The 27,581-nt window shown below is 35.3% G+C and overlaps 2 protein-coding genes across 2 annotated transcripts in view; both read right to left on the reverse strand.

Annotated features, from left to right (window-relative positions):
• The window catches only part of LOC145327167 (DNA topoisomerase 2-binding protein 1-like), an 82,448-nt gene extending 78,033 nt beyond the window's left edge, over window positions 1-4,415 (reverse strand). The window contains exons 1-5 of the mRNA XM_080170736.1: window positions 4,329-4,415; window positions 3,135-3,229; window positions 2,659-2,804; window positions 2,348-2,438; window positions 492-564 (exon numbers count right to left, since the gene is read on the reverse strand). Of these exons, the coding sequence (XP_080026862.1) occupies window positions 492-564; window positions 2,348-2,438; window positions 2,659-2,804; window positions 3,135-3,229; window positions 4,329-4,390 (467 nt within the window). The 5' untranslated portion in view covers window positions 4,391-4,415. The remainder of the gene's footprint in view (window positions 1-491; window positions 565-2,347; window positions 2,439-2,658; window positions 2,805-3,134; window positions 3,230-4,328) is intronic.
• A 448-nt stretch (window positions 4,416-4,863) lies between these two features.
• On the reverse strand, window positions 4,864-27,353 carry LOC145326654 (DNA topoisomerase 2-binding protein 1-A-like). The gene is made up of 15 exons (XM_080170022.1): window positions 27,236-27,353; window positions 25,475-25,596; window positions 24,873-24,934; window positions 24,450-24,552; window positions 23,521-23,611; window positions 23,160-23,289; window positions 22,240-22,307; window positions 21,140-21,268; window positions 12,648-12,714; window positions 12,001-12,076; window positions 10,173-10,287; window positions 9,683-9,749; window positions 6,168-6,278; window positions 5,750-5,841; window positions 4,864-4,982 (listed from the first exon to the last, which is right to left on the reverse strand). The coding sequence occupies exons 1-15, from the start codon at window positions 27,309-27,311 to the stop codon at window positions 4,864-4,866; spliced, it is 1,428 nt and encodes a 475-aa protein (XP_080026148.1). The 5' UTR covers window positions 27,312-27,353.
• Between the last annotated feature and the right edge of the window lie 228 nt (window positions 27,354-27,581).

Consider the following 27,581-nt stretch of genomic DNA (forward strand, 5'->3'; position numbering starts at 1 on the left):
ATATACATTAAGCTATACCTATAAGATGGAAAGAATGAAATCTGCATCAAAGTTTAAGGACTTTTAATAAAATTCGTTTTTTGTATAATTCTTTATCTAAAAGCGCATATATAATTTAAGTTCATTAATTTTGACATCTGTGATTGGTGGATTGAAAACTATCCGCACTCTGATTGTTTGAATGATGTATGACTTTTAAGCTTCTCCAATCACAGATGTCAGAGTTAATTACCTTAAACTGCATTTGCGCTATTAAATAAAGAATTATACAAAAAAAAAACCGAATTTTAGAAAAAGTCCTTAAACTTTGATGCAGATTTCAAATCTACCTCGAACATTAAAATTCTTTCCATCTTATATAGTATAATATACATACAATTACAGAGTTTAGTTAGACAACCTTACGCGGATATTGTAATTAATAATTATAAGATTAATCCTTAGGTACCGACAGACCTAACATCATGTTACTTTATCATAAGGATACTTACTCAGCTGCATCCAAACAATCATCTATCCAGTAGTTTGTCAGGTGCTCTTTGTACTTCAACTTTCCATGGCCCCCTAAAAAATATGAAAAAATCCTGGGTATTATGTCTACAGGGGTGTATGCTGCTGCAAATTTTTTTTATTTTTTCCCCCCTCTTAGTTTTTCTTTCCAGCAAGGAAGGAAATAAAATGGAAAAATATTTTCAAACTCTTTATTTTATTCATATTATCCCCCCTCCCACATATTCTTTTAGTTTTTTTTCACCAAAAAGGTGAGAAAATGGAAAAAAAATGCTTTCAGTTCTCTTAACTTTTACATTTTTTCCCCCAACCACATATTTAAAATTTTTTTTCAGCAGGATCAAATTTTAAAAAATACACCCCTGTATGTCTATATAAGATTTTAAAAACGGCAAAACAAAGTTTCTACAGTGCTAAGGAGATTTTCTATGATTGTTGTTTATCGAATAATATCATAGTCAGCTTTTCCTTGGGGCTGACAAAACTGATTTTAATCTTATGATTTCTATTTTAATAATTGAGGAAAATTGATATATACAAGATTTTATAGTATTGCCTAGAACCGGTTCTAATCCAGCTGATATTAATCGGTTTCACAGCCATACTGGAAATATGTTTACCTTCGACAGGAGTAATAAGATAGTCGACAACTCCCTGTTAGTAAGAATAGTAAGGGGGAAGTTTTGACACATTTGCGTAAACCTGGAGTATAGGCTTTATCTTTGGACTGAGAGGATAGGTAATAAAAGATAAAATCATTATTATATGATGAAATACCCGCAACTTTAAGATTTTTTGGATAAGCCTCCAGGAGGTCTATGTACAGGTAAAAATTTTTAAAAAAATTTAAGAGTTAGAGCCTAGAGGTAAAATTATATAACAAAATATGCATCTTTTGTTTCATAAGCTGACTACTAACTCTTAAAAAAAAGATTTTTTTCATTTTTTCCTGTACTGAGACCACCTGGAGGCCTACAGCTCCGGAACCTGAAGGCCTATCCAAAAAATCTTAAAGTTGCGGCTATTTGATCATATAAGAATGATTTATCTTTTTCATCAAATATGTGAATAACATTAAAAAAAGATGCATATTTTGTTTTATAAGTTAACTTCTAACTCTTAAAAAAAATTGTTTTTTCATTTTTACCTGTACAGAGACCACCTGGAGGCCTGCAGCTCCGGAACCTGGAGGCCTATCCCAAAAATCTTAAAGTTGCGGCTATTTCATCATATAAGAATGATTTTATCTTTAATAACCTATCCTCTCAGTCAAAAGATAAAGCCTAAACTCCAGGTTTACGCAAATGTGTCAACCCCCCCCCCACTAATCGCATCGTATTATATACAGCATTTCGCGGATATAAAAATGTACAATTATAAGATTAAAACCAGTTTAGTCATCTAACAAAACTGGTTTTAATATTATGATAGTACATTTCTATATCCATAGAAAACTGGATATGATACGATACATGATTTTTAAGTATTGCTTAGAACCGGTTATAATCCAGCGGATATTAATCGGTTTCACAGCCATACTGGAAATATGTTTACCTTCTATAGGAGTAATAAGATAGTCGACAACTCCCTGGTAGTCAGAAATATGTTTAACTTCTACAGGAGTAATTAGATAGTCGACAACTCCCTGGTAGTCAGAAATATGTTTACCTTCTACAGGAGTAATTAAATAGTCGACAACGCCCTGGACGTCAGAAATATGTTTACCTTCTACAGGAGTAATTAGATAGTCGACAACTCCTTGATAGTCAGAAATATGTTTACCTTCTACAGGAGTAATTAGATAGTCGACAACGCCCTGGTAGTCAAAAATGTTTACCTTCTACAGGAGTAATAAGATAGTCGACAACTCCCTGGTAGTCAGAAAACATTACTTCACCACCAACTTCGGTTATCCATTCTGTTAATTCCTTAAACAGCAAAAAATATTGATTAGGCTTTAGAACTGATATAAGTTAACTGACCTTAAATCCAGGGAAAGGGATAACACAATGGCCGGCCGGTAGAGTAGATTGATGTACATACACAATGATACAAAAATTTACCCCTTGGTAGTGGTAGAAACGTTTAACAAAATGAACCAATCAATCCAAATTCAATGTCCCCTCCCTCCCTTGTAAGTTTCCAAACCTGTTCTGTATTCTCAGGAAGTCCCGCCAACTCAAACTTAAGATCAGCAAAGAACGGATCTATTTGAGTAGAATTATCTGGCATTGTACTTTCCTCCACACGAGATACTGAACCACCACCCGACTTGGATTTGGCTACAGAAACATCTAAAGTATGGAAGATTTTTAAAATAAGCTTTCGAAGATTTTTCAATATTTTATTTTTTTATCCTTAAAATAAAGTAATTTGTTTGTTTGTCTGTCTGTCTGTCTGCACCGGAGGATCTCGCTAACCGCTGACCCGATATGGTTCTCCTTTAAAGGGTAGCTTCTCAGAGGCCCTGGGAAGGTTTATAACTATTTTGGAGGAGTTATTTTTTTTACTTTTTTATTTTGAATCTAAAATAAAAATTGGGCTATTGAATTCAACTCCCCCCTCCTCAATTTCCAAGAGGCCTATATGGGCGTAGCCGTAGCCGCTAGTATTTAATATAATACCTGGCTTATTAAAGCTAGAAGGTTGTTTGTACTGTTGTAAAATATCAAAACCGGTTTTGTCGGGAGAGCTAGCAGGCGGCTGATCAAAAATAGCTCTAAACAAAAAATAAGATGTTAGAAATGAAGAATATTTAAAAAATAACTGCTTATTCAGATTACAATTAGTGGTTGAAATTTTTAGTCTTTTAAGGGGGGGGGGGGTTAATGCAACCATCTCGTAATCAGTGAGCAAATGGCTTTTAGAATTCGAAATTTTGCATGAGTAATCCTTGAGAGGTCTATTTTCCCTAAATCGAACAAAAAGTTGAAAAAGTAACGGCTACCGGCTAAGCCATTTAGCCGTTTTTTGCCTATATTCAGGGCAAATTCATCATTAATTACGTAGGAATCAACTTTTTATAACATATTTTTGGTTTAATTCATGTTAAATGATAGCAATAACCATTTTTTAAATTTATAGTACCAACAGCTACCGGCTAGAACCGTTTGATAACGTTTTTGAGAGGCAAAGAGTTTTATGTGAGATAGGTTTCTTGACTAATTTGCTCTGAAGATAGCCCAAAAATGGCAAAACGGCTGAGCTGCCAGCCGTTTGCCGTTACTTTTCCAACTTTTTGTTCGATTTAGGGAAAATTGACATACGAAGGATTACTCATGCAAAATTTCAGATCAAAATTCGAATTCTAAGTGCCATTTGCTCACTGATTACGAGATGGTTGCATTACCCCCCCCCCCCCCTCCTTTAGTGTACCAAACAATAAAATTTCATAAAGTGCCCAAAGTTGTTAGGCTAACAAAAAAAAAGAAAACGTTATCATAAATCATTAGAGACTAGTGAAATAAACATCCCATTGTCCCCTCCCCCCCTGGATATTCCACTGCGTTTTCTTCATAATTGTATATTTACTCTAACCTCCGACTTTAGCTAAAATTTAGTTGTAATTTATGGGGGGAGTGGACATTAGGCTGTTGATTACACTAGTTGTGACTAAAAACTTTGGGTACTTTTGCTGATTTTTGATTGGTTAATTTAAAATAAAAGTATCAATAAATATTAACTGATACTTTTAATAATTCGTGGAAAAATGTTTGTAATACGATGCTATAAATGATTTTTCAGTATGGCTGAGATCCGGTTCCAATCCAGCGGATATTAATCGGTTTCGAAGCCATACTGGAAAGTATTATCAATACCTGGAGACTTTTTCAGGTTGGGCAATGATAGTTTCTTCAGCTTGCACCGGAGGCGGAAACATATAATCCTCTTCAGACACCTTAGGTAATGGATATAGTATATACGTGGATATTATGACAGGGGAAAAATTATCATTTATTGGTCAGTTCTTTCATGCAGTAGGCGGGGAGGGGATGGAATGGGATAAAGGTACTGAAAGGGGAAAATCGTATCTTAGCCCACTGCAAGTTTCACTTTATAAGAGAACATGAAAATCTGCTAAAGTAACAGAATGTCTGTCAGTTTGTGTGTTTGTACCGAAGGATCTCGCTAACCGCTGAACCTATCGGGTTCTCCTTAACAGGGGATATTCTCATAGGTCCCGGACAGGTTTATAACTATTTTGGGGGAAGGTACCACCACCCACCCAAGAGAAATCACAAAAAATCTAAAAAAAATTACGTTTCATGATTTAAAAAAGAGAGTTCAACAAAACATAAACGTCAAATGCAACATAGACATATTTAAACATAGAAAAAAATATTTAAAGAGCCACTAGAGGCCTCTATGGGCGTAGCCGCTAGTCCATGATAAAGATATAACATTCCATTCCTTAGTTCCACGTTTCATACTCTCCACTATCCATTCCAGAGTTACACTGTGAGGGCTTATACCTAGATAAAACAAGGATGACAACATTCATAAGAAAGGTAGTACAGAATAACCATGACAAAAAGATTAGGAATTTTTATCTCAACAGCGGCCTCTAGGGTAACGTAAAATGTTTTCCTTTTAATCTATGTTAAGATCAACTGTTTACCAAAAATATCCGCTAGGCAGCGCTGGTTGTATTTTTTTAGCGATTTCATTTGGGAGGGTGTTAGTACCCTTCACCAAAATAGCTATTAACCTCAAAGGTTCTATGAGAAGCCACAATTTAACGGAGAACCATAAAGTTTCAGTGGTTAGTGAGATCCTACTGTACACACAGACAGATGCATATAGAATAGATCCTTTACAATATATTTAGAATTATCAGCAAAAATAATTACAACTTCATCTATGTCCCCAATACCAGTAATGACGGACAAACCAATCAGATTTGTTAGCCATAGGGGCCGAAGATATTAATCGGTTACTAAGCCATACCGGAAAAAATAATGCTGACCTAATTCCCTGGTAATCTTAGCAGTATCTGGTTCTACAGCCTTCCCTACAGCATGTACCACGTGGGTAACACTATCAACAATGATACTAACCTAATTCCCTGGTAATCTTAGCAGTATCTGGTTCTACAGCCTTCCCTACAGCATGTACCACGTGGGTAACACTATCAACAATGACACTAACCTAACTCTCTGGTAATCTTAGCAGTATCTGGTTCTACATCCTTCCATACAGCATGTACAACGTGGGTAACACTATCAACTATGATACTAACCTAATTCTCTGGTAATCTTGGCAGTATCTGGTTCTACAGCCTTTCCTACAGCATGTACCACGTGGGTAACACTATCAACTAGCTGGGTCAGTCTAGTTCGATGCATGCATTAACAATTAAATTTATTTAGAAAACGCTGAAAATTAAAAGTATAAAAGGGAAGGGAAAATTTGGCTGTTTTTTTACTAGTCCCCAAAGTTTTATGATGACGTTTTCTTATTCTTTAGATTGACAACTTTGGGGACTTTTATTGAATTTGATTGAATATTGTATTAAGTTTAGTGTCAATATGTTTAATCCACTAATTGTAATCTACACAAGGGTTAATTTTGTGTAATATCATTTGGGATATACATCAATATATCGTTCATTGTCTTATCCCTTTAGATGGCAAACCAAGTTTGTAATGCGCACATCCCTGGTAGCGCCAGCAAATTTGAACACTCTGGTCATCTGAACCTGATCCGGTTCTGTGAATCCGCTAAGGTAGATCCGCAGTCCATCCAGGAAATGTCCGGCCTTTTTAACTCTAAAAAAAAGGTAATAGTTATTTATCGCAATGTGTTAAAGACAGCTTTCCTTCCGCTGACATGTAATTTTTCAGTATGGCCGAGAAACGGTTCGAATCCAGCAGATATTAATCGGTTTCGAAGCCATACTGGTATATTTTTTATCTCAGAAATTAAGATCTAATAAAGAATTTAGCTTAAACATACCCCTATTAAAAAAATTTAATAAGGGGGGGGGGGGGGAAGTTTGTACACTTATAGGAAATGAAATTCAGTACCAATGTTTGGGAGGGTCGTATGGGCTTGTTTTTAAAGTTATCAACCTAATTCTTTTTGTAGGCTCTCTTATATGACTTGATATATACGTATTTCTTTGAAAATTGAATTTCGGTACTTTCCTTCTAGGGGCTTGTGGAGCAAAAGACCCCCCAAAACACTAAAAATATGAGTTCTGACCTTATTTTTAAAGATATCGACCTGATTTTTTCTTTATAATACTTTTTTAACATACCCGAATCAACGAATCATTACAGATTTCATTTTGGGACTTTCCTTCTAGGGGCTTGTGGAGCAAGAGACCCCCAAAACACAAAAATATGAGTACTGGGCTTATTTTTGAAGATATCGACCTGATTTTTTTTATAATACTTTTTTAACTTAACCGAATTAACGAACCATTACAGATTTCATTTTGGGACTTTCCTCTTAGGGGCTTTTGGAGCAAGAGACCCCCAAAACACAAAAATATGAGTACTGGGCTTATTTTTGAAGATATCAACCTGCTTTTTTTTATATAAAAATAATATTTAAACATAACCGAATCTACGAACCATTACAGATTTCATTTTGGGACTTTCCTTCTAGGGGCTTGTGGAGCAAGAGACCCCCAAAAATCATAAAAATATGAGTTGTGGGCTTCTCTTTTAAGATATCAACCTTATTTTTTTATATATAATAAAAAAATACTATTTTAACATAACCGAATCTACGAACCATTACAGATTTCATTTTGGGACTTTCCTTCTACGGGCTTGTGGAGCAAAAGACCCCAAAAACACTAAAAATATGATTTCTGAGCTTATTTTTAAAGATATCAACCTGATCTTTTATATAAAAATACTATTTTAACATAACCGAATCTACGAACCATTATAGATTTCATTTTGGGACTTTCCTTCTAGGGGCTTGTGGAGCAAAAGACCCCAAAAACACTAAAAATATGAGTTCTGACCTTATTTTTAAATATATCAACCTGATTTTTTTAGGAACACTTTTTTTTAACATAACCGAACTAAGAAACCATTACAGATTTCATTTTTGGACTTTCCTTCTAGAAGCTAGTGGGGCAAAAGACCCCCAAAAAATATTTTTAGAGATATTGAGCTGATTTTTTTCATGAAAACTTTTTTCACATGTTTGAACTAGGTAGCCACTAATAATTTTATTTTGGCACTTTCCTTTTAGGGGAAAGTAGGGTAAAACACCTCCAAAACAAAATAAATTGAGTTCTCAGGTTATCTTTAAAAATAAGCTCAGAACTCATATTTTGAGTGTTTTGGGGGTCTTTTGCTCCACAAGCCCCTAGAAGGAAAGTCCCAAAATGAAATCCTTAATGGTTTCTTAGTTCGGTTATGTTAAAAAAGTATTATTTTAAAAAGATCAGGTTGATATCTTTAAAAATAAGCTCAGAACTCATATTTTTAGTGGTTTTGGAATCTTTGCTCCACTAGCCCCTAGAAGAAAAGTCCCAAAATGAAATCTGTAATGTTTTCTTAATTTGGTTATGTTAAAACAGTATTTTTTTTATAAAAAATCAGGTTGATATCTTAAAAAAGAAGCACACAACTCATATTTTTATGATTTTTGGGGGTCTCTTGCTCCACAAGCCCCTAGAAGGAAAGTCTTAAAATGAAATCTGTAATGGTTCGTAGATTCGGTTATGTTTAAATATTATTTTTATATAAAAAAGTAGGGTAAAACACCTCCAAAACAAAATAAATTGAGTTCTCAGGTTATCTTTAAAAATAAGCTCAGAACTCATATTTTTAGTGTTTTGGGGGTCTTTTGCTCCACAAGCCCCTAGAAGGAAAGTCCCAAAATGAAATCCTTAATGGTTTCTCAGTTCGGTTATGTTAAAAAAGTATTATTTTTAAAAAATCAGGTTGATATCTTAAAAAATAAGCTCAGAACTCATATTTTTAGTGTTTTTGGGGTCTTTTGCTCCACAAGCCCGTAGAAGAAAAGTCCCAAAATGAAATCTGTAATGGTTCGTAGATTGGGTTATGTTAAAATAGTATTTTTTTTATAAAAAATCAGGTTGATATCTTAAAAAAGAAGCCCACAACTCATATTTTTATGATTTTTGGGGGTCTCTTGCTCCACAAGCCCCTAGAAGGAAAGTCTTAAAATGAAATCTGTAATGGTTCGTAGATTCGGTTATGTTTAAATATTATTTTTATATAAAAAAAGCAGGTTGATATCTTCAAAAATAAGCCCAGTACTCATAATTTTGTGTTTGGGGGTTCTTGCTCCAAAAGCCCCTAAGAGGAAAGTCCCAAAATGAAATCTGTAATGGTTCGTTGATTCAGTTAAGTTAAAAAAGTATTATAAAAAAAATCAGTACGATATCTTCAAAAATAAGCCCAGTACTCATATTTTTGTGTTTTGGGGGTCTCTTGCTCCACAAGCCCCTAGAAGGAAAGTCCCAAAATGAAATCTGTAATGATTCGTTGATTCGGGTATGTTAAAAAAGTATTATAAAGAAAAAATCAGGTCGATATCTTTAAAAATAAGGTCAGAACTCATATTTTTAGTGTTTTGGGGGGTCTTTTGCTCCACAAGCCCCTAGAAGGAAAGTACCGAAATTCAATTTTCAAAGAAATACGTGTATATCAAGTCATATAAGAGAGCCTACAAAAAGAATTAGGTTGATAACTTTAAAAACAAGCCCATACGACCCTCCCAAACATTGGTACTGAATTTCATTTCCTATAAGTGTACAAACTTCCCCCCCCCCTTATAGTATCTATAAACTTTTTAGAAAAATTTACATTCCATGGGGGGGGGGGGGGTAAAGGGGGTTGACCCCCTCCAACTATAAAACCTCACTCCTCATAAAAAAAAGCTTGGACATCATACCTAGTCTGTTAAAAAGGTTAGAATACTTTAAAAATTATTTTTATGCGGATCAAAATAGAATCGTTGTAATCACTTGGTAGATTTGATGTTCCTCAAATAATAAATCAGTTCTACTAAGTAAATATTGGACTTAGTGCAGTTCACGGTAAAATGTTTCTGGCAACCATTATCTTATCTTATCCATAGCAGTCATAGATGATCATAAATGTTCATAGATGTTGAAAAATAATCGTTTTACCGTAAACTGCACTAAATCCAAAAATAATACTGATGCAAGAATTCTAACCTGGTAAGATCTAGTTCTAGCAGCCAGTCTTTTGTAGTTTTGCCCTGGATAACTGGAGCTAGAGTACCTAAACCATTAAAGTGAAAGAATAGAGGAGACACGAGCCATTTGTAAATCTACCAGGGAGTGGAGACCCTGTACCGACTTTCAATTGGGTCATTGAATATCAGACAAAAGAGCAGAAAGTAATTTACTAGCATTTAATCATAAAACATCAGTCATTGAAGAAATAATTTTGATCAAAAATCTAAATAAATTAAAACTTGTTCTCAAATCTCTTTGCACGAACTCGTATGTATAAATTAAGGTTGCTCTTATGAAACTCATTTATTTGTCAGTTCGCTCTTTAAGTACGATGGTAGGGTAGGAGATGGGGTAAATGGGGTAGATGGGTTGTTTCATTTTTCTAGCCCGCTGCGAGTTTCATTTTATTAGAGCACATGAAAATCTGGTGTAATATCCACGTCATAATAAATCCATTAATGTTTACCTACAGTTGTAGAATTAATGGTATCATCTACTCTTGAATTGACAGCCGAGTCATTCGGATTTAGAATTGTTGAACACATGGATATATCTCCAAGGTTATCTACATTGCTGGAATCCTGAATTATTAGAATTATTGAACACATGGATATATCTCCAAGGTTATCTACATTGCTGGAATCATGAATTATAATAAAACATTGTTCATATTATATAAAAGTAACAGGATCTATGTCTGTGTTTGTCTATCCCGATATGGTTCTCCCTTACAGTGTAGCTTTTCATGGGAAGGTTCAGGGTGGGGAAAAACCCAGGGTTTTTTAAAAAAAGCCCAACCCAACCCATAAAAACCCTTAAAACCCTGGGTTTTATTGGGTTTTTTGATTTAGGAGTCAAATATATTTGATATATTGATGAAATATTAATGTTTATGTTGTTGTAGGTAAAAGGTAAGCAAGATTTCACAATAAACAAGATAGATAATGAAAACAACTGGCATTTCGATCAATTATAAACCCTTATTTGCAACGGTGCACAAAATATTCTAATAAGGGGGAGGGGAGGTTAAAAGCTTCAAAACATGGAACCTCCTCCTCTATTCCTAAGCTGTCAACACCCCCCCCCCCCCCTCCCAAAAATTATTAAGGTATTCCCCTTTTTACATCCCCTTAATAAAACCCTCTGCACGCCACTGTAACTATTTCCTTTCATAAATTGTTATGTTTTAGTTTAAAAATCAATTACGATTATGTAATTTACACAATTTATACCTATATCATCAATTCAGTAGGTAGCAAAGCGTTTTCTGAAATTAAGTTTTGAGAGAAAGTAATTTCATAAACATTTGAACAATAAGTAGAGCATCATTTTTATAAGGGGGGGTGGGGGGTTAATGCAACCATCTCGTAATCAATGATTAAATGGCACTTAGAATTCGAATTTGGATCTAAAATTTTTCATGAGTAATCCTTAGTAGGTCTATTTTCCCTAAGTCGAACAAAAAGTTGGAAAAAGTAACGGCTGGCGGCTCAGCCGTTTAGCCGTTTTTTGCCTATTTTGAGGGCAAATTCATCATTAATTACGTAGGAATCAACTTTTTAAAACATATTTTGGTTTAATTCATGTTAAATGATAGCAATAACCATTTTTAAAATTTCTAGTTCCTACAGCAACCGGCTAGAACCGTTTGATAAGGTTTTTGAGCGACAAAAAGTATTATGTGGAGATAGGTTTTGTGACTAATTTGCTCTTAAGATGGCAAAACATCTGAGCTGCCAGTCGTTAGCCATTACTTTTCCAACTTTTTGTTCGATTTAGGGAAAAAAGACTTACTAAGGATTATTCATGCAAAATTTCAGATCAAAATTCGAATTCTAAGTGCCATTTAATCATTGATTACGAGATGGTTGCATTAACATACCCCCCCCCCCCCTACTTCATATTTTTTTTTCGTTTTTTAGGTAAAATTTGCTTTAAAATGTTATTAGATCCTAGTCTTTGAGTAAATAGAGGTTTAATTTGTAAATTTTAACGTGAAATTTCAATGTTTTTTCAAAAACCCAAAAAACCTTGGGTTTTTTTCAACGGGTTTTTTAAAAAACCCTGGGTGGGTTTTTTTGGGTGGGTTTTTTGTATGCCCACCCTGGGAAGGTTTATAACTATTTTGAGGGAGGGTACAAAAACTTTCACAAGAGAAATCTAAACGTAGTGTCAACACTTTTCAACAAATAATTTTAAACTGTAAAAAGAGGTAATTTTGTTTATCATTACTGGGGACGTATATCAATTTATCCTTCATTGTCTTATCTTTTGAGATCCCTAAATAAAATTACCTTAGTGGGTGTGGATGCTTTGTTTGACTTGGCAACTTTATAATTCTCAAACGGGAGAGCATAACCTTTGTCGGTGCTGAACAAGAATTTAAAAAATAATATTTTGATCATGGGAAGAAAAAGAAGTTACAGGTTTTGTCGTATTTTCACAGTAGCTTTTTTCTATTTCTAAACCCTGTGGGGGCTCTAACCCTGCGGGGCAATTATTAACATTTACCTAACCTAACAGAACCTATCCAAAGCTACTGTGAACTTACGACGAAACCCGCTATTTCGTTTTCTTTCCATGATTCTCATATTTTTTTCCCAGTAGGTATGGCTTTGAAACGGATTAATATCCACTGGATAAAAACCGGTTCTCAGACATATTGAAAAATCATATATATCATCGTTTTATAAGACAAATCTTCACAAATAATAAAATAATAATCATAAAATTATACCAGTTTTGTTAGACTTCGGCCTTTCGGGGATAAAAAACACTGTTTTTTTTAAATTTTAAAACTACCTACCTATTCATCTTAATATCCGCGGAAAGCTGTCTAAAATATGCGAGGCGATAAAGAACTATTATCGTTATTTTTCATATATTGATAACGTCGGTTCTGCCGTATAAGAGATTTAAATTGACATAGATGTGTATTTACCTGTCAAAAATGTAGTCTGGTTTAACACAAGGAATTTTCCACTTTACTGCATGTGTATACTTAGCACCTTAATACATAAAAAGTTAAAATTACAGCAGAAGAACCTTCATTTTTTTATATCTTTTTTTAAACATTAGATATTTCCCTAATTAGAGTAAAACGATAAAGGGGAAAGGGGTTAAATAACTGTATGTCCCCTTCCCGTTGACCCTGTGCCGACTTTCAAATTGGTCCTTGAAAATCAACCAATAGCGTCAAGAATATCAACACCGCCAAACCGCTACAAAAAAAAAGCAGAAAGCAATTTAATAGCAGGCGAAAAATGTACATCCCGGACCCTAACCCTAATGATGATAAAAAAATAACCCCTTCTGTAGACCAAAATTAGTTGTTGAAACGTTGACTAGTTCAATGTCTATCTATCTATCATATTATCTGTCTATCTATCTATCAATCATATTATCTATCTATCTAACTTACTATCATCAGAAATACAGATAAGGTGTCCATATGAAGTTCTGGTAGATAAACTCCGCCATGGGCTTTAACTTTCTGTCTGTCTATCTATCAATCATATTATCTATCTATCTAACTTACTATCATCAGAAATGCAGACAAGCAGATCTGTAGTATCCATATGAAGTTCTGGGAGATAAACTCCGCCATGAGCTTCAACTTTCTGTCTGTCTATCTATCAATCAATCATATTATCTATCTATCTAACTTACTATCATCAGAAATACAGATAAGGAGGTCTGTGGTGTCCATATGAAGTTCTGGGAGATAAACCCCGCCGTGGGCTTCAACTGTCTGTATGTCTGTCTATCTATCTAACAATCATATTATCTATCCGTAAACAACCGTACCTGGTCAACTGGAACTGAGGACTCCTGGAGAAGGTAGAGACTGCAGCTGGCTGATGGAAACGCCAGTCAACAGATCGGTAGCCGGCGGAAATGGAGAAGAGAAGTAATGTAGTAATAGTTACGCAGAAAGGCCTGCTTGGAGTAACATTTATATAATAATGATATTCTGAAAGTAAAGAGAGATCATTGCCATATGAAGGCTACATATATAAGGAGCGAGAATATATATATGTAATATTAGAATCACAATGATTATGACTAATAATTGATCTTCTTTATTCTTCCAACAGACATCAAGGATCAAGCCTAAAACATTATATGTTAGGTTGATCATTGGGTGTCGCTGCCCCCTTCAGAAGACAATTAAACCCATATTTGTAGAATTCACTACTGCTGGGTTAAATTGAGATCTGGACAGAGTCTACAAATGAAATTCATAGATGATGTCTTTGATATCATTATAATTTTAATACAATACAGGCACTAATGAGAGAAACTTCTCAATGTTGTCTGTACTGTGGAATAGTTACTCAATTACTATGCAATGTAGCAATGAACTAAAAATCTGCCCATCTAATGCAGTGTTAAGAAAACTATACTGTGCTATACTTTGCTTTAATTTATCTTATATTTTATGTTTATAATGTTTTTATTTTTACACTTTGATTTCATTTTATATTATATTATTTATTACTGGTTAAGTTGTTAACTAAACAAGGTGTAGATACTCTACTAATGTTTGGATTAACAAACTAATACCTTTATGAGGAGAATATTTAAGATAAAAAGTTTGTGATACCTAATGAACTAAATGATAGGATGTATATTTAAGGTTCAATTAGATGGATACTTGACAGGGAAACTTCCCAAATAGTAGCCTTTTAAATATTCTTATTATATTGAGTTTTGAAAAATTGTTGTTGGAATAATTATTTTAGTTTTTAATGAGTGATTCAAAGTGTGGATTGATATTTGCTAAATCGGTAAATAATAAACCTAGTAAGTAGATTACTCTACAGCAGTTTATTAAGAATCATACCTGTTAGGAAAACTTTCCAATTGGTATTATTTAGCCTACTAATGTTTAGAAGCTCCACCACTTTTCTTTCTGCTACTTATGAATTTTCTAATATATTTAAAGGTAGATTTCTTCTTTGTTTTCTTGGGTGAAATCGGTAGGATGGAAGAAAAGTCATAAGGGTTGTTTGTGATAGGTAGGGCATTGTCAAAGTTGTAAACACGAGTGAAATCTTTACTGCCCTTGCAGAATTCAATGTTTAAGGGCTGATGTTTGTTAGATTTATCAAGCTCTAAACACTCTGGTGATGAATCCCAGTCAAGAGTATCTTTGCTTTCTGAATCAATTAGTCTATAATCTTCATCATTACTGAATATTGCCTCAGAAATGTTGTTTAAGCTTTTGCTTCTGATGATTTCTGGGGTTTGGTTCCTGTTTCGTAATTTCATGCAGTGTTTGTGGTTGATTCTTTTACCAATATTACGTTTGTACCAAGTTTGAATTTTTACTGCAGCTATGGTTTCACGAAGTCTGACAATCTTTTCATTCTTTAAACTGTTTCTCTTGGTAATCCATTTTTCTTTTAGCCTTGGTCTTAACCTAGGATTTTCATCAAATGTGTGAATTGATTCATCATGATTAATTTCAATGTTCAGATTATCAATTGACATGTTAACAGCACTAGTATTGTGTTGACTACTAGAACTATCTTGTTGGGAAGATAGGGTGTGGTTACAAGTATGATCAGTAGAGGAATCTTCCTTTTCTGACTCAATGTCAGAGTCACTGTCATCCATGGGTGTGATTGGTGTCCAGTGAGTTTCAGATTTTGTTTTTTCAGAAGAAGGCTTGTTAAAGTTTGATACATTTGAAAAGGATTTCACTGGAAACAGGTTATCTACATGTACTTCATGTATAGTAGTTGACAACTTCATTTGTCTTTCTGTGTCCAAATTTAGTATCTTCTTCAGTTTTACTGCATTTTTATTCATTTCAATAACTAGAAATGGAAGTCTTCTGGTATGTTTGGAAGGATTTTGCTTAAACATAACCATCATTCCTGGTGTGATGGCATTTGGAGATGAAGACCTCTTCATTCTAACATGCTGTTTCTTTTGGTCTTTCAATGTTAAATCCCTAAATGTCTTGTCAGAAAAATTAATAGGATCATTGTGTATGTTGTCTCTTTTAAAGAGAATCTCAGAAGAAGACAAGTTCTGCCGTCTTAACTTTGAATTCAAGGCAAATGTAGCATCTGCAATATCAAAGTTAGAAAGGATGTCCTTGTCTTTGTGTGTTTTGCGAATTTCATTTTCAAGTTCCTGAATAATCTTATCAACATGGCAATTGCTGTTTTTATTGAAAACATTTCCTAAAACAAGATTAATGCCAGAGTTTTTCATTTCCTTGGTTGGTGAGTGAAGAAGAGATTTGAAAGAAGGATGTGCATCTGTTTTGACAAAGATTTGCTGAGTTCTTCTAATAGGTGAAGTAACTCTTGCTATTCCATCAGCAAGATTTTCAGTTGTCTCAGAAGCAATCAGAACAGCTGTGACATACTTACTGAAGATGTCCGTGCAAACTAATATGATTTGCCTGTTCCTTTTCATAACATCTACATTGAAATGAGTACCAGGATGATTAGGAGGATCTGGTTCTCTAAATGGAGGTTTAGGAATCTCATGTTTTTTGATAGAGGTGCACAAGAAACATTGATTATAAAATTCAATCAGAGTGTTGCGAAATCCAGGACAGAAAAAGTACCTAGAAAAAACCTTTTCACTTTGATATTGAGAAGGATGATTTCCCTTTAGATGAATCATCTGTAAAATGGTACTGACTTTATCTTTAGGAATCGCAATCCTGTGATAATCTTTGAATAGTTTATTGTCTGATTCAGTGACAACTACTAGGTCTTTGTGTAAAGAAGCATGACGGAAAATAGTTTTCACCATACGTGATGCATTCTTCCTAGGAGAATCACCTGTTGTTAACAGCTCTTTTACAGTCATTATGTCATTGTCATTTTCCTGCATTGTTTGCCAAACATGTTTGTCCCCTAATGGAAGGTGATTCCCTTCAGCGAGTGACAAAATGTTTTCTGTGGCTGTTGCAGCTATGTGGCAAGGAACATTGGGAGTAAAGAGATCATTTATGGACATAATTGACATGCATTGAACATTGTCAGGTATATCATCCAAAAATCTCTCTACTGCACAATCTTTGGATCCACAGGTAATGTCTAATCTACTTGCATGATCTGGTATAATGTGCTGACCTGTCTTAGCAGATGAATGGATGAATGTAACAGGTCTTCTATTTATTGAGATTAGTATTGTTTGAAGACGTGGATTCCTTGACATTTTCCCTTTCCTCATACGTTCTACTGCTTCTACTACTGCTTTACAGTCTGGCGTAACATATGTTGGTTTTGTAGAAGATAAGATCCAATGAGATGTAGCATTAATAGCAAGTGAAGCTGCTACACCTTCAATTTCACAAGGAAGCCATTTGGTCATGTATGGTTTGATCTTAGCACTAAAGAACTGTACTGGTAGAAGACATGATTTGTTATTTACATTCCTTTGGACAAACAGAGCCCATCCTATACCACCTGGTATGCGGGCTCCATCTGGCATAAGAATTAACTGCTCTGAAGGATGAGGTAGGGTCAGGTTGTTGACATTGTCCAGATGTGACATAGCATTATTGAAAGAGGCTATGAGTTCTGGAGTCCAAACAAATTTGTCTTTGGAAGACAAACCTGACACTGCTTTGTCAAATGGATCCAGGATGTGTGCAAGGCCTGGAATGGATGATAGCAAGGTTTTGTACAAACCTTTCCAAGAGTTTAACTGTTTGACAGTGATAAGCTGATCAATAGAGGATTTGCCAAGAGATGTGAGTATATGGTCTGATGGATGAACTTTACCATCAATTATCCTATGACCAAATACTTCTATGTCTTTAGAAAAAATCTTTACCTTTGAAGCAGCAACTTTAAGATTATTATCATTCAGTTTTGTTAAGACTGTGTTCCAATTCTCAATTGTGGAGTCTATTGAGTCTCCTCCAACAATTATGTCGTCCCTCTCAACATAACAGAAACCTTTCAGAATCTCATCACCCAGAACTCTGGATACCAATTCATCAAGTTCTGTTTCAGAGTTGAGTAAGCCCTGTCCAGCTCTAGTTAATACCCTGACTCCTCTAAAGGGTGTACGTACTCCAAGCCATTGCCAGTCTTGTTTACGAATAGGTATTTGGAAATATGAGTTGAACAAGTCTGCATGTATGTGGAACTTATGTTTAGCAATGAAAGTTAGGACATTTCTACCAGAGGTTTGTTTAGATGGTTTAGGTAAAAGATCATCATTAAGGTTGTTAAAAGCAACGACCCATCTAATATCATCCAAACAGCACTCTTCTAGCTTTTTGTGTTTAGCTCTAGCTTTTTGAAGAATGAAAGAAGGAGATACTTTCTTCACCTGTATGTTGTGCTTCTGGGGATCAACAAGAACACCTTGATTTTCAAGAGTGTCCATAAGCTGTTGCTGAAGTGCAAGACATTTGTGATTATAGAGAGGTACAGGACATTGCTTTGAAGTAGGCAATTGTTCTGACTTAAAGTTTAGTGCAGCTTGGAATTTTCCAGAATTCCCATTGTAGCCATTTGACAAGTCTGTGTTAAAGGCATGACTGTTAATGATGTGTATTTCAGCCAATCTTTCAAGCTGGTGAGGTTTTAATATATCCTTATTTGTGTTTTTAAGAATTATTTCCGAAAAACATGGTTCAGCCATAACAGACAATTTGGGGGGAGGCACTGAAAAGTTAGGGTCTATCTTTTCAGTTGTAAGTGGGAGACAGAGGAACTTGGTTGTCTTGTCCCCAATGAGTGGTTTGTCTGTGTTGTTTGTATATGATATGCTGTTGGAGTTAACAGTGCACATCTGAGGTGGCCATAAGGGGTTGTTAGTAGGCTGAACAGCTAAAACAGACTGACTAGGGAGCCTTTTATCATTAAATGGAATATCAATGGTTCCGTTAGGTAAGACTGATGTTACCTTGTTGAGATGAAGAAATGTATGTGATGGTGCTTTAAGTGACACAGAGGCCAGATTAGAGGGTGGTTCAGGCAAGTGCAAGTGTTCGTTAGTCTGAGGAAAGGTGTGCTTATTGACCTTAATTTCTCTAGTTCTAATTTTGGCTTGCACATCATTCTCAAAATGAAATGTAGTACCTCCAAAGCAATCTGCCTGAAGTTTATCCATGACCAGTGCTTTGAGCCTGACTTCTAATGGACCTCGTTGTAATTTTATGTCTATTTCACCAAGAGATGTCATTCTGGTTTTATCATCAGCAAGTAAAGCGAGTTGATTGTTTGGTAAAATAGGTATGTTGTGTTTGTCTGCATAAGATTTGCGTACAAATGAAACAGTTGCTCCACTGTCTAGTGTAATATGGAAAGGGTTGTTGTTGTAAAACAATGTAAGAATTTGGCTAGGAATCGGATTGAGGTAATTGATACTAGTTATTTCCTGTGATGGGGTGGAGCAATCTGAAGATAGTCATTGTTCTTCATCATGATCATCAGGATCATCATGATCTGAATCATCAGCAAGAACTGAGTTCAGAAGAGCACCTTTAAGCTTACAGCTTGATGGGAAATGAGATTCGTACACAGCTGGAGGCCTTCCTGCAGTCTTACAGATTCGACAGAATGTGTTTTTGCGTTTAGATTTCCAGGATCTATGTCTTTGAACTTGACCTGCGGCAATAGATGAATCTACTTTAGGATCATCTTGTAGTGCTGTAGAATTCAGTGCAGAGGCACGATTAGCTTCTGCATCATTCAAATCTTCAATCATGCTTGGAATCCTTTGAAAGATTTGAACTTGCAGGTCTTTTAAAGTCATGTGACCAACCATTTGATGTCCAAAGGTCTTGCTCACATGCATGGGAAGTCTAGGATCAATTTTTTCTAAACACCATAGCACAATGGTTTCTTCGAAGGTAGGAGAGATTCCCTCATCCTCTTTTAATTCCTTGTCATTCAAGTATTTTACTTTGTGACCTTTACGTTTAGTATTATCACAAATAGCTGATCTAAACTCCCTGTAGAAGGTTTGGTGGTTAGATCCTGGTTTATAGGAAAGCTCACTAACTTTGAGGAAATGAGCACCCTTCTTTTCTAAATTGTAGTGTTGAAGGAGGTAATTCATGATCCATTCAGTGGAAGTACTTTGGTTTGTGATGTCATCATGCTCAGAGTAATGACAACAAACAGCAATTAGTTGGATGATTTTAGAGACTTGAGAGTTCCTTTTCAGGAGTAGCTCGTCAAGTTCTGCCTCAAGGTCATCTCGAGAATAATCATTCCCAACTTTACGAGAAAGTTTTACTTTATCAGGATCCCTGTAATGCAACTCTTGGATTCTCTTGCGACTATCAGAATCAACAAGAGCAATCCAATCGGAATATATTCCTCCAGATAAGAACAGATAGTTGACTGTATCTTGTTCAAGAAAGGAATATAAAGAGTTTTTCCAGGCTTTAAAGGCGACAGATGTGACTCCATCTGCTGGTAGGACTTCTGGAGCTTTGAGCTTCAGGGCTGACATTGTTGGCGAGAGGTTGATGGGTGTGGGATTTGGGACCGCTGCCACCACGTAAACAACCGTACCTGGTCAACTGGAACTGAGGACTCCTGGAGAAGGTAGAGACTGCAGCTGGCTGATGGAAACGCCAGTCAACAGATCGGTAGCCGGCGGAAATGGAGAAGAGAAGTAATGTAGTAATAGTTACGCAGAAAGGCCTGCTTGGAGTAACATTTATATAATAATGATATTCTGAAAGTAAAGAGAGATCATTGCCATATGAAGGCTACATATATAAGGAGCGAGAATATATATATGTAATATTAGAATCACAATGATTATGACTAATAATTGATCTTCTTTATTCTTCCAACAGACATCAAGGATCAAGCCTAAAACATTATATGTTAGGTTGATCATTGGGTGTCGATCTATCTAACTTACTATCATCAGAAATACAGATAAGCAGGTCTGTTGTGTCCATATGAAGTTCTGGAAGATAAACTCCACCATGGGCTTCAACTGTCTGTATGTCTGTCTATCTATCTAACAATCATATTATCTATCTATCTAACTTACTATCATCAGAAATACAGATAAGGAGGTCTGTGGTGTCCATATGAAGTTCTGGAAGATAAACTCCGCCATGGGCTTCAACTGTCTGTATGTCTGTCTATCTATCTAACAATCATATTATCTATCTATCTAACTTACTATCATCAGAAATACAGATAAGGAGGTCTGTGGTGTCCATATGAAGTTCTGGGAGATAAACCCCGCCATGGGCTTCAACTGTCTGTATGTCTGTCTATCTATCTAACAATCATATTATCTATCTATCTAACTTACTATCATCAGAAATACAGATAAGCAGGTCTGTTGTGTCCATATGAAGTTCTGGAAGATAAACTCCGCCATGGGCTTCAACTGTCTGTTTGTCTGTCTGTCTGTCTGTCTGTCTGTCTGTCTGTCTGTCTGTCTGTCTGTCTATCTATCTATCTAACTTACTATCATCAGAAATACAGATAAGCAGGTCTGTGGTGTCCATATGAAGTTCTGGTAGATAGACTCCGCCATGGGCTTCAACTTTCTTCTTTAAAATCATCTTGTCCACTTTGTTTAGGCCAGAGACGGATACTTAAATGAAATAAGATAAGTTCTCTATATTGTAGCAGTACAGTAAAGTTATTAGTTTTCTCGCTAGGATTTTACATTTAGCCACAGAATTTAAATTGAATTTTTAAAGATATTTTGACTATGAACAGAGGTGTTTTTCTTGAAAAATTGTGATCAGTTACTGGTTATCAAACTTTGTGGCAAAAATAGGCTTATAATTTAGCTTCTAAAATTTAATACCTATGGAAATTTCTGATATGAGTGCTGAATTTTTTAAAAAGTTTTTCAACGTGTCATTTTAAGATGCCTTTGCCTAGAATAATTCAAAGGGAATTATCCATGAACGAGAGCAAGTGATTCTAAGCACCTTCCAGCATTGATCCATAGTATTTTTTTAGTGAATATACTAGGTTTATGTTTAATATTTGGTTTATCAACTAAAAAAATAGGTTTCACCATTGTTTTATATAAAAAAACTTAGAAATGTAAAGCATCTTTTGATGCAATATCTTCAAATGCTTTGTTGAGTTCAAAGGACAAAATAAAATAACACGACAGAAAAGCATCAAATGCTGTATATCACAAAAGTAAATTAATTAAAATGTTTACTATATTACAAGTTACAAACCATTTTTCTAAATATCATTTTTAATCTAAATAATATTTATTTTGTGTCAAAGCTTTTAAACAACAGTTTGAACTCATCAAAACATTTGTTGATATTGCACCAAACAATACTGAACATTTCAAAGTTTTTTTCATATAAAACCATAGTAAAACCTGACTTTTTAGTCGATAAACATAAAAATAGTATATTTACTAAACAAATACAATGGATCAATACAGGAAAGTGCTTAGAATCACTTGCTCTCGTTCGTGGATAATTTCCTTTGGGTTATTTGGTCTACTTATCAGTCTTTCAGCAGTTTATCGGTGTTTTTCCTTAAGGCTTCCTTTCTCCTATATAATATAAAATATGATTCCAATATTACCTCTCAATCCATAGAGGGCTGGGAACTTGAATTGTAAAAATCTTGGATCAATAGCTGACACAATCTCCCTAAAAATTTAGTAAGTTAATGGATTTAGAATAGGTTTATAGAAACTAAAAAAATGTGTGGTAGGAGGGATAAAATAAATAAAATATAGAGTTTTTTAAATATTTTTCCATTTTCCCCCCTACTTGGTGAGAAAAAACTAGAGGGGGGGGAAATAAAAAATTTTGTAGCCGGGGAAAAAAAATAAATCTTGTGCAGAATATACAATGATACATCCCTGGAAAATAATGGAGGTACATTCCAGACTTGTCATTGGTTGAAATTATGTACAGATTTTGGTAGAAAAGGGCATTATTATTTCATTTCGTTCGAATATGAATATAAATAGTCGCATTTCTTATAATAAAGCTTTTAATGAGTAAATTATACCTTATAAAAAAGGGGGGGGGGGGTGAAAGTGACACTTTTTTAAACCAAAACTAAGAGTCAACAAAGGAACTCGACTAAAAAAAGAGTTACAGGTCTGAGATTTTGCATGGCAGTTGCTTTATAGGGGTACAATATGGAACTGTGAAGAAACGGCGGCGCAACCGCCGAAAACCGCCGTTTCCTGCCGTAATTTTTGTTGCCTTTTCTCGGCGGTTTTCGGCGGTTGCGCCGCCGTTTCTTCACAGTTCCATATTGTACCCCTATAAAGCAACTGCCATGCAAAATGTCAGACCTGTAACTCTTTTTTTAGTTGAGTTCCTTTGACTTTTAGTTTTGGTTTCAAAAAGTGTCACTTTCGCCCCCCCCCCCCCTTTATTTCCTAGTATAATGTAAATTACATGACAAAATATGACTCTCTGTTTCAATTTGATGGATTTTAGGGTGATGGACCATATAAATATATTATGTCTATTTATAAAACTTACTTTTTCGAAGTCTCCCAAACTTTGTATACCCATTCTTTGGTCATAACAGGCGTGTCTGTCTCTACAGCAACTCTGTATTTGTCTGTGGTTACTGAACCCGCTACCACATGGGTGATTCCATCATGAAAATCTAAAACATTTTTCAGTTCTTAATCTATTCATATGTAATAAAAGACAATGGGAGAAAATTGATGTACATCCCCAGTAATGATACATATTTGGACAATAAAATAAATGAACCAACCAATCAAAATTCTATAAAAGTACCCAGGTTATTAAGCTAACAATTAACAAAACTTTGGGGACTTTTGTAATAAACAGCCCAATGTCCCCTCCTCAAAGAAAATAAATGTATACATACCTGCACTGAAGACACCTGCCATACTCTGTATTAAATTCTGAAGTTTGTCTCTCTCTGACTTCTCTATGTTGGAACAGGTTATAATCACTCCCTAGAATAGTTTTTTTTATGCTTTTAGTACCTACTCATTTAGACAGGAGTGTATATTCTCCACAAGATTCATTTTTTCCACAGCTGAAAAAAAATATTTCGTTCCCCTTTCCCGTAGTTATTTCCCCAACGAGAGAAAAAATGCATAAATCTATGAAATAGCTAAGACCAACCAAACAACATTTGATAAAAAGTTCCCAAAGAGGTTGAGCTAACGAATAAGAAAACTTTTTTTAAAATCTTTGGAGACTAGTGTTATAAACAACTCAATGTCTCCTCCCTCTCTGGAGAGATTTTGAAACTTACCAAACCATCATAGCAAGAGTGTACCTGGGGTAGGGAAGGTTTGGCACAGAAGTATTACCATGGAAACTTACCATCATTGCTAGAGTGTACATGGGGTAGAGAAGATTTGGCACAGGAGTATTACCATGGAAACTTACCATCATTGCTAGAGTGTACATGGGGTAGAGAAGATTTGGCACAGGAGTATTACCATGGAAACTTACCATCATTGCTAGAGTGTACATGTGGTAGAGAAGATTTGGCACAGGAGTATTACCATGGAAACTTACCATCATTACTAGAGTGTACATGGGGTAGAGAAGATTTGGCCCAGGAGTATTACCATGGAAACTTACCATCATTGCTAGACTGTACATGGGGTAGAGAAGATTTGGCACAGGAGTATTACCATGGAAACTTACCATCATTGCCAGAGTGTACATGAGGTAGGGAAGGTTTGGCACAGGAGTATTACCATGGAAACTTACCATCATTGCTAGAGTGTACATGGGGTAGGGAAGATTTGGCACAGAAGTATTACCATAGAAACTTACCATCATTGCCAGAGTGTACATGGGGTAGGGAAGATTTGGCACAGGGGTGTTATTATAGAAACACGCTGATAAAGCCAAAGGACCAAGAACCGTGCATTTGATCCTAAAGTATACAATAAATAGAGCTGTTCTGATCTAAAGAGATTAGACAATGGCCGATAAAATGACATACATCCCCAATGATAATAAAAAATTTCCCCAATTTGTAATAAGTGGTTGAAACGTTTGGAGACTCAACTAAATAAGCCAATCAATCAAACTTCAATAGAAGTCCCAAAGCTTGTTAAGCCCACGTGTAAGAAAATGTTATTATAAGACTTTGGGGACTAGTGTAATAAAAAGCTCAATGTCTCCTAACTCCATGGGTTATAATGGCATTGAATATCGTGCATCAAATAATAAAGGAAATAACTGAATCCTTACTTGTCCCCTTTGGCTAAGTGTTTGAAGACAGGACCCTCAAATTCTTCAAGCACAAAAACATCCTGAAACATTTTAACATCTAAACTGTAAATAATCTAAAAGGGATTATGCACGAACGAGAGCAAGTTATTTTAAGCACCTTCCAGCATTGAACTTGAGTATTTTTTTATGAATATGCCACGTTTATACTCAATATTGTTATATCGACTAAAAAAATTAAGTTTCACAGGGATTTTATATGACAAAAAAAATTTCAGGTTCATTCAGTCAGATGCTTAAAATCACTTGCTTTGGTCTGTCCCTAGTCCCCTTATCATTAGGTATTACATATTGTTTATTGTTTGTATACTCTTAAGAACCCAAGTAGGATTATAGTAAGAGGTCTGAATAACTAGGCCAAAGTCTGAATATGACTATCAAGTCTTTTTTTGAACGTAGATAAAGTCACGGCCTTTTTCACATGAACAGGAAGATAGACAAAAGAATTAAGTCATAATAGTAGGATATTTACCTATAATTTTTATGTAAGTTTAAACGAACTATTTTGCACGCCGCGATCGATCTCTTTACTATCCAAATGTAAAGCCAGTTAAGAATCTCACCAGATCCCCCTGGATGAAAGTTACCGTCTTGGTAGGTGACAGGTTCATCACTTGTTGTTCCTGGATCCAAGTGGCGTCGTACCCGTTAGCCGAGCACTGGTCGTACGCGCGAGCCATGCTCTCTAAACAAATTGCAGGGGTCAAGTGCAGTTCAAGGTGAAATATTTCTTGTAACGAATGCTTCCGGGGATTATTTTAAGGTTCCTGGATCCAGGTGGCGTCGTACCCGTAGGCCAAGCACTAGTTGTACGTGCGCGCCATGCTCTTTAAACCATTAAGGGTCAAATCATTACGCATTTTCCGTAAAGTTTAGTGTAACCTGTAAGTCAAATGCAAAACAAATTATGAACAGTTACAGGATTTTTTTTTTATAGAAAACTGTTTGTAACCTTTAATCTGGGGTATTTTTTTCATAATATTTTTCTAGAGCATTATGGGGCGAAGCCGCTTGTATAATAAATGTAGATGAGCTATTTGTCTGTCAGTTAAAAAAATCCGTAAAAAAACAAGATTTTGTTCAGGAATAACAAAGGGGGGGGGGGGGGGGGGTAAAATGTGGTGACTTGTGCCACGACATACCAGGAATTTTATTTTGGATGCTACTCCCTTAGTTTTAGAGATAATTGGGTAAAATCTTTTGGGCTGGGTCACTAATAACCCCAAGTTTTGGTATCTTTAAAAAAAACGACGGCGGGACCGCCGCTCCCGCCATTTTCCGCCGCCAAAAAAAAAAATTTCCACTTATAACTAGATTCATTACTTCTCCTGTGCCTTTGAAGTTATTGGAACAAAATATTTTTTGATGGGTTAGTAGAAAAATATAAACATAAAAAAACGGCGATATCGCCGCTCCCGCCGTTTTCCGCCGCCGCCCCAAAAAAATGCTTTTCTTGCCGAATTAGGCGATTTGGAATTATTTGAGACCATGCTATTTTTTTCAAATTCTCCTTTATCATATTATATCTTAAATTCAAGGCTTCTCCTTTGCTTTTGAAGATATTGGACAAAATTTTTTTGATGGATCAATAGAAAAATATAAACATAAAAAACGGTTGCGGTAACGCCGCTACCGCCGTTTTCCGCCGCCGCAAAAATTCATTTTTTTACAAATTCTTGTTTATCTAGGTATATCTTAAATTCAGGGCGGTACCGCCGCCATTTTTTATTCAAATATTTTTTTTTCTGACCCATCAAAAAAGATTTTTTTCCAAGGATGCTTGTAAGGGGAAAAATTTTTGAAAAAAATAACATGGTCTCAAATGATTCCAAATTGCCTAATTCGGCGAGAAATGCAATAAAAAAATTGTTTTGGACGGCGGCGGAAAATGGCGGTGAATGGTAATTTGTTTTCTTTAAAGATACCAAAACTTAGGGTAATTAGTGACCCAGCCCAAAAGATTTTACCCAATTATCTCTAAAACTAAGGGAGTAGCATTAAATAAAAACAAAATAAAATTCCTGGTATGTCGTGGCACAAGTCACCACATTTTACCCCCCCCCCCCCCCCCCCACCTATTATGATAACACTCTCCTCTATTTTTAGTTTGGGTACCTGATACAAAAACTTTGGATACCTGACACAGAGAATTCATCCTTCCCCTCCGGAATAACATATCTTAGGATAACACTCTCCTATATATTTATATAGTTTGGGTACCTAACACAAAAACTTTGGGTACCTGACACAGAGAATTCATCTTTGCCCTCTTAAATAACATATGATCTTATGATAACACTCTCCCCTATATTTAGTTTGGGTACCTGACACAGAGAATTCATCTTTCCCCTCCGGAATAACAAATCTTATGATAACACTCTCCTCTATGTCCTCATCCATTATTCTCTGAAAATAATTTTAAAGCAGGGATATTAAGGTATAAGACAATGGCCGATAAATTGATGCACATCCCCAATGATGTGCACAATATATATTACCCATTCTGCAGATTATTATTATTTATAAACGTTTGGAAACTCAACTCTCTGAACCATCCAATCTAAATTGAATAAAATCTCCAAAATTGTTAAGATAACGAATAGAAAACGTTATTATGAAACTTTGGGGACTAGTGTAATATACAGCCCAATGACCCACCTCCCTTCCTGA

The sequence above is a fragment of the Acartia tonsa genome, chromosome 8 (assembly GCF_053477335.1).
Source record: "Acartia tonsa isolate MP-2025a chromosome 8, ASM5347733v1, whole genome shotgun sequence".
NCBI classification, from domain to species: Eukaryota; Metazoa; Arthropoda; class Copepoda; order Calanoida; family Acartiidae; genus Acartia; species Acartia tonsa.

Coding starts and splice junctions, on each gene's coding strand:
- LOC145326654 (XM_080170022.1), bottom strand. CDS start 27,311: ATGGATGAGGACATAGAGGAGAGTGTTATCATAAGATTTGTTATTCCG. Junction 25,597..27,235: donor AGATGAATTCTCTGTGTCAG/GTACCCAAACTA, acceptor CAATTTGTTTAG/AGAGCATGGCTCGCGCGTAC. Junction 22,308..23,159: donor GTTTGGGAGACTTCGAAAAA/GTAAGTTTTATA, acceptor CTAAATTTTTAG/GGAGATTGTGTCAGCTATTG.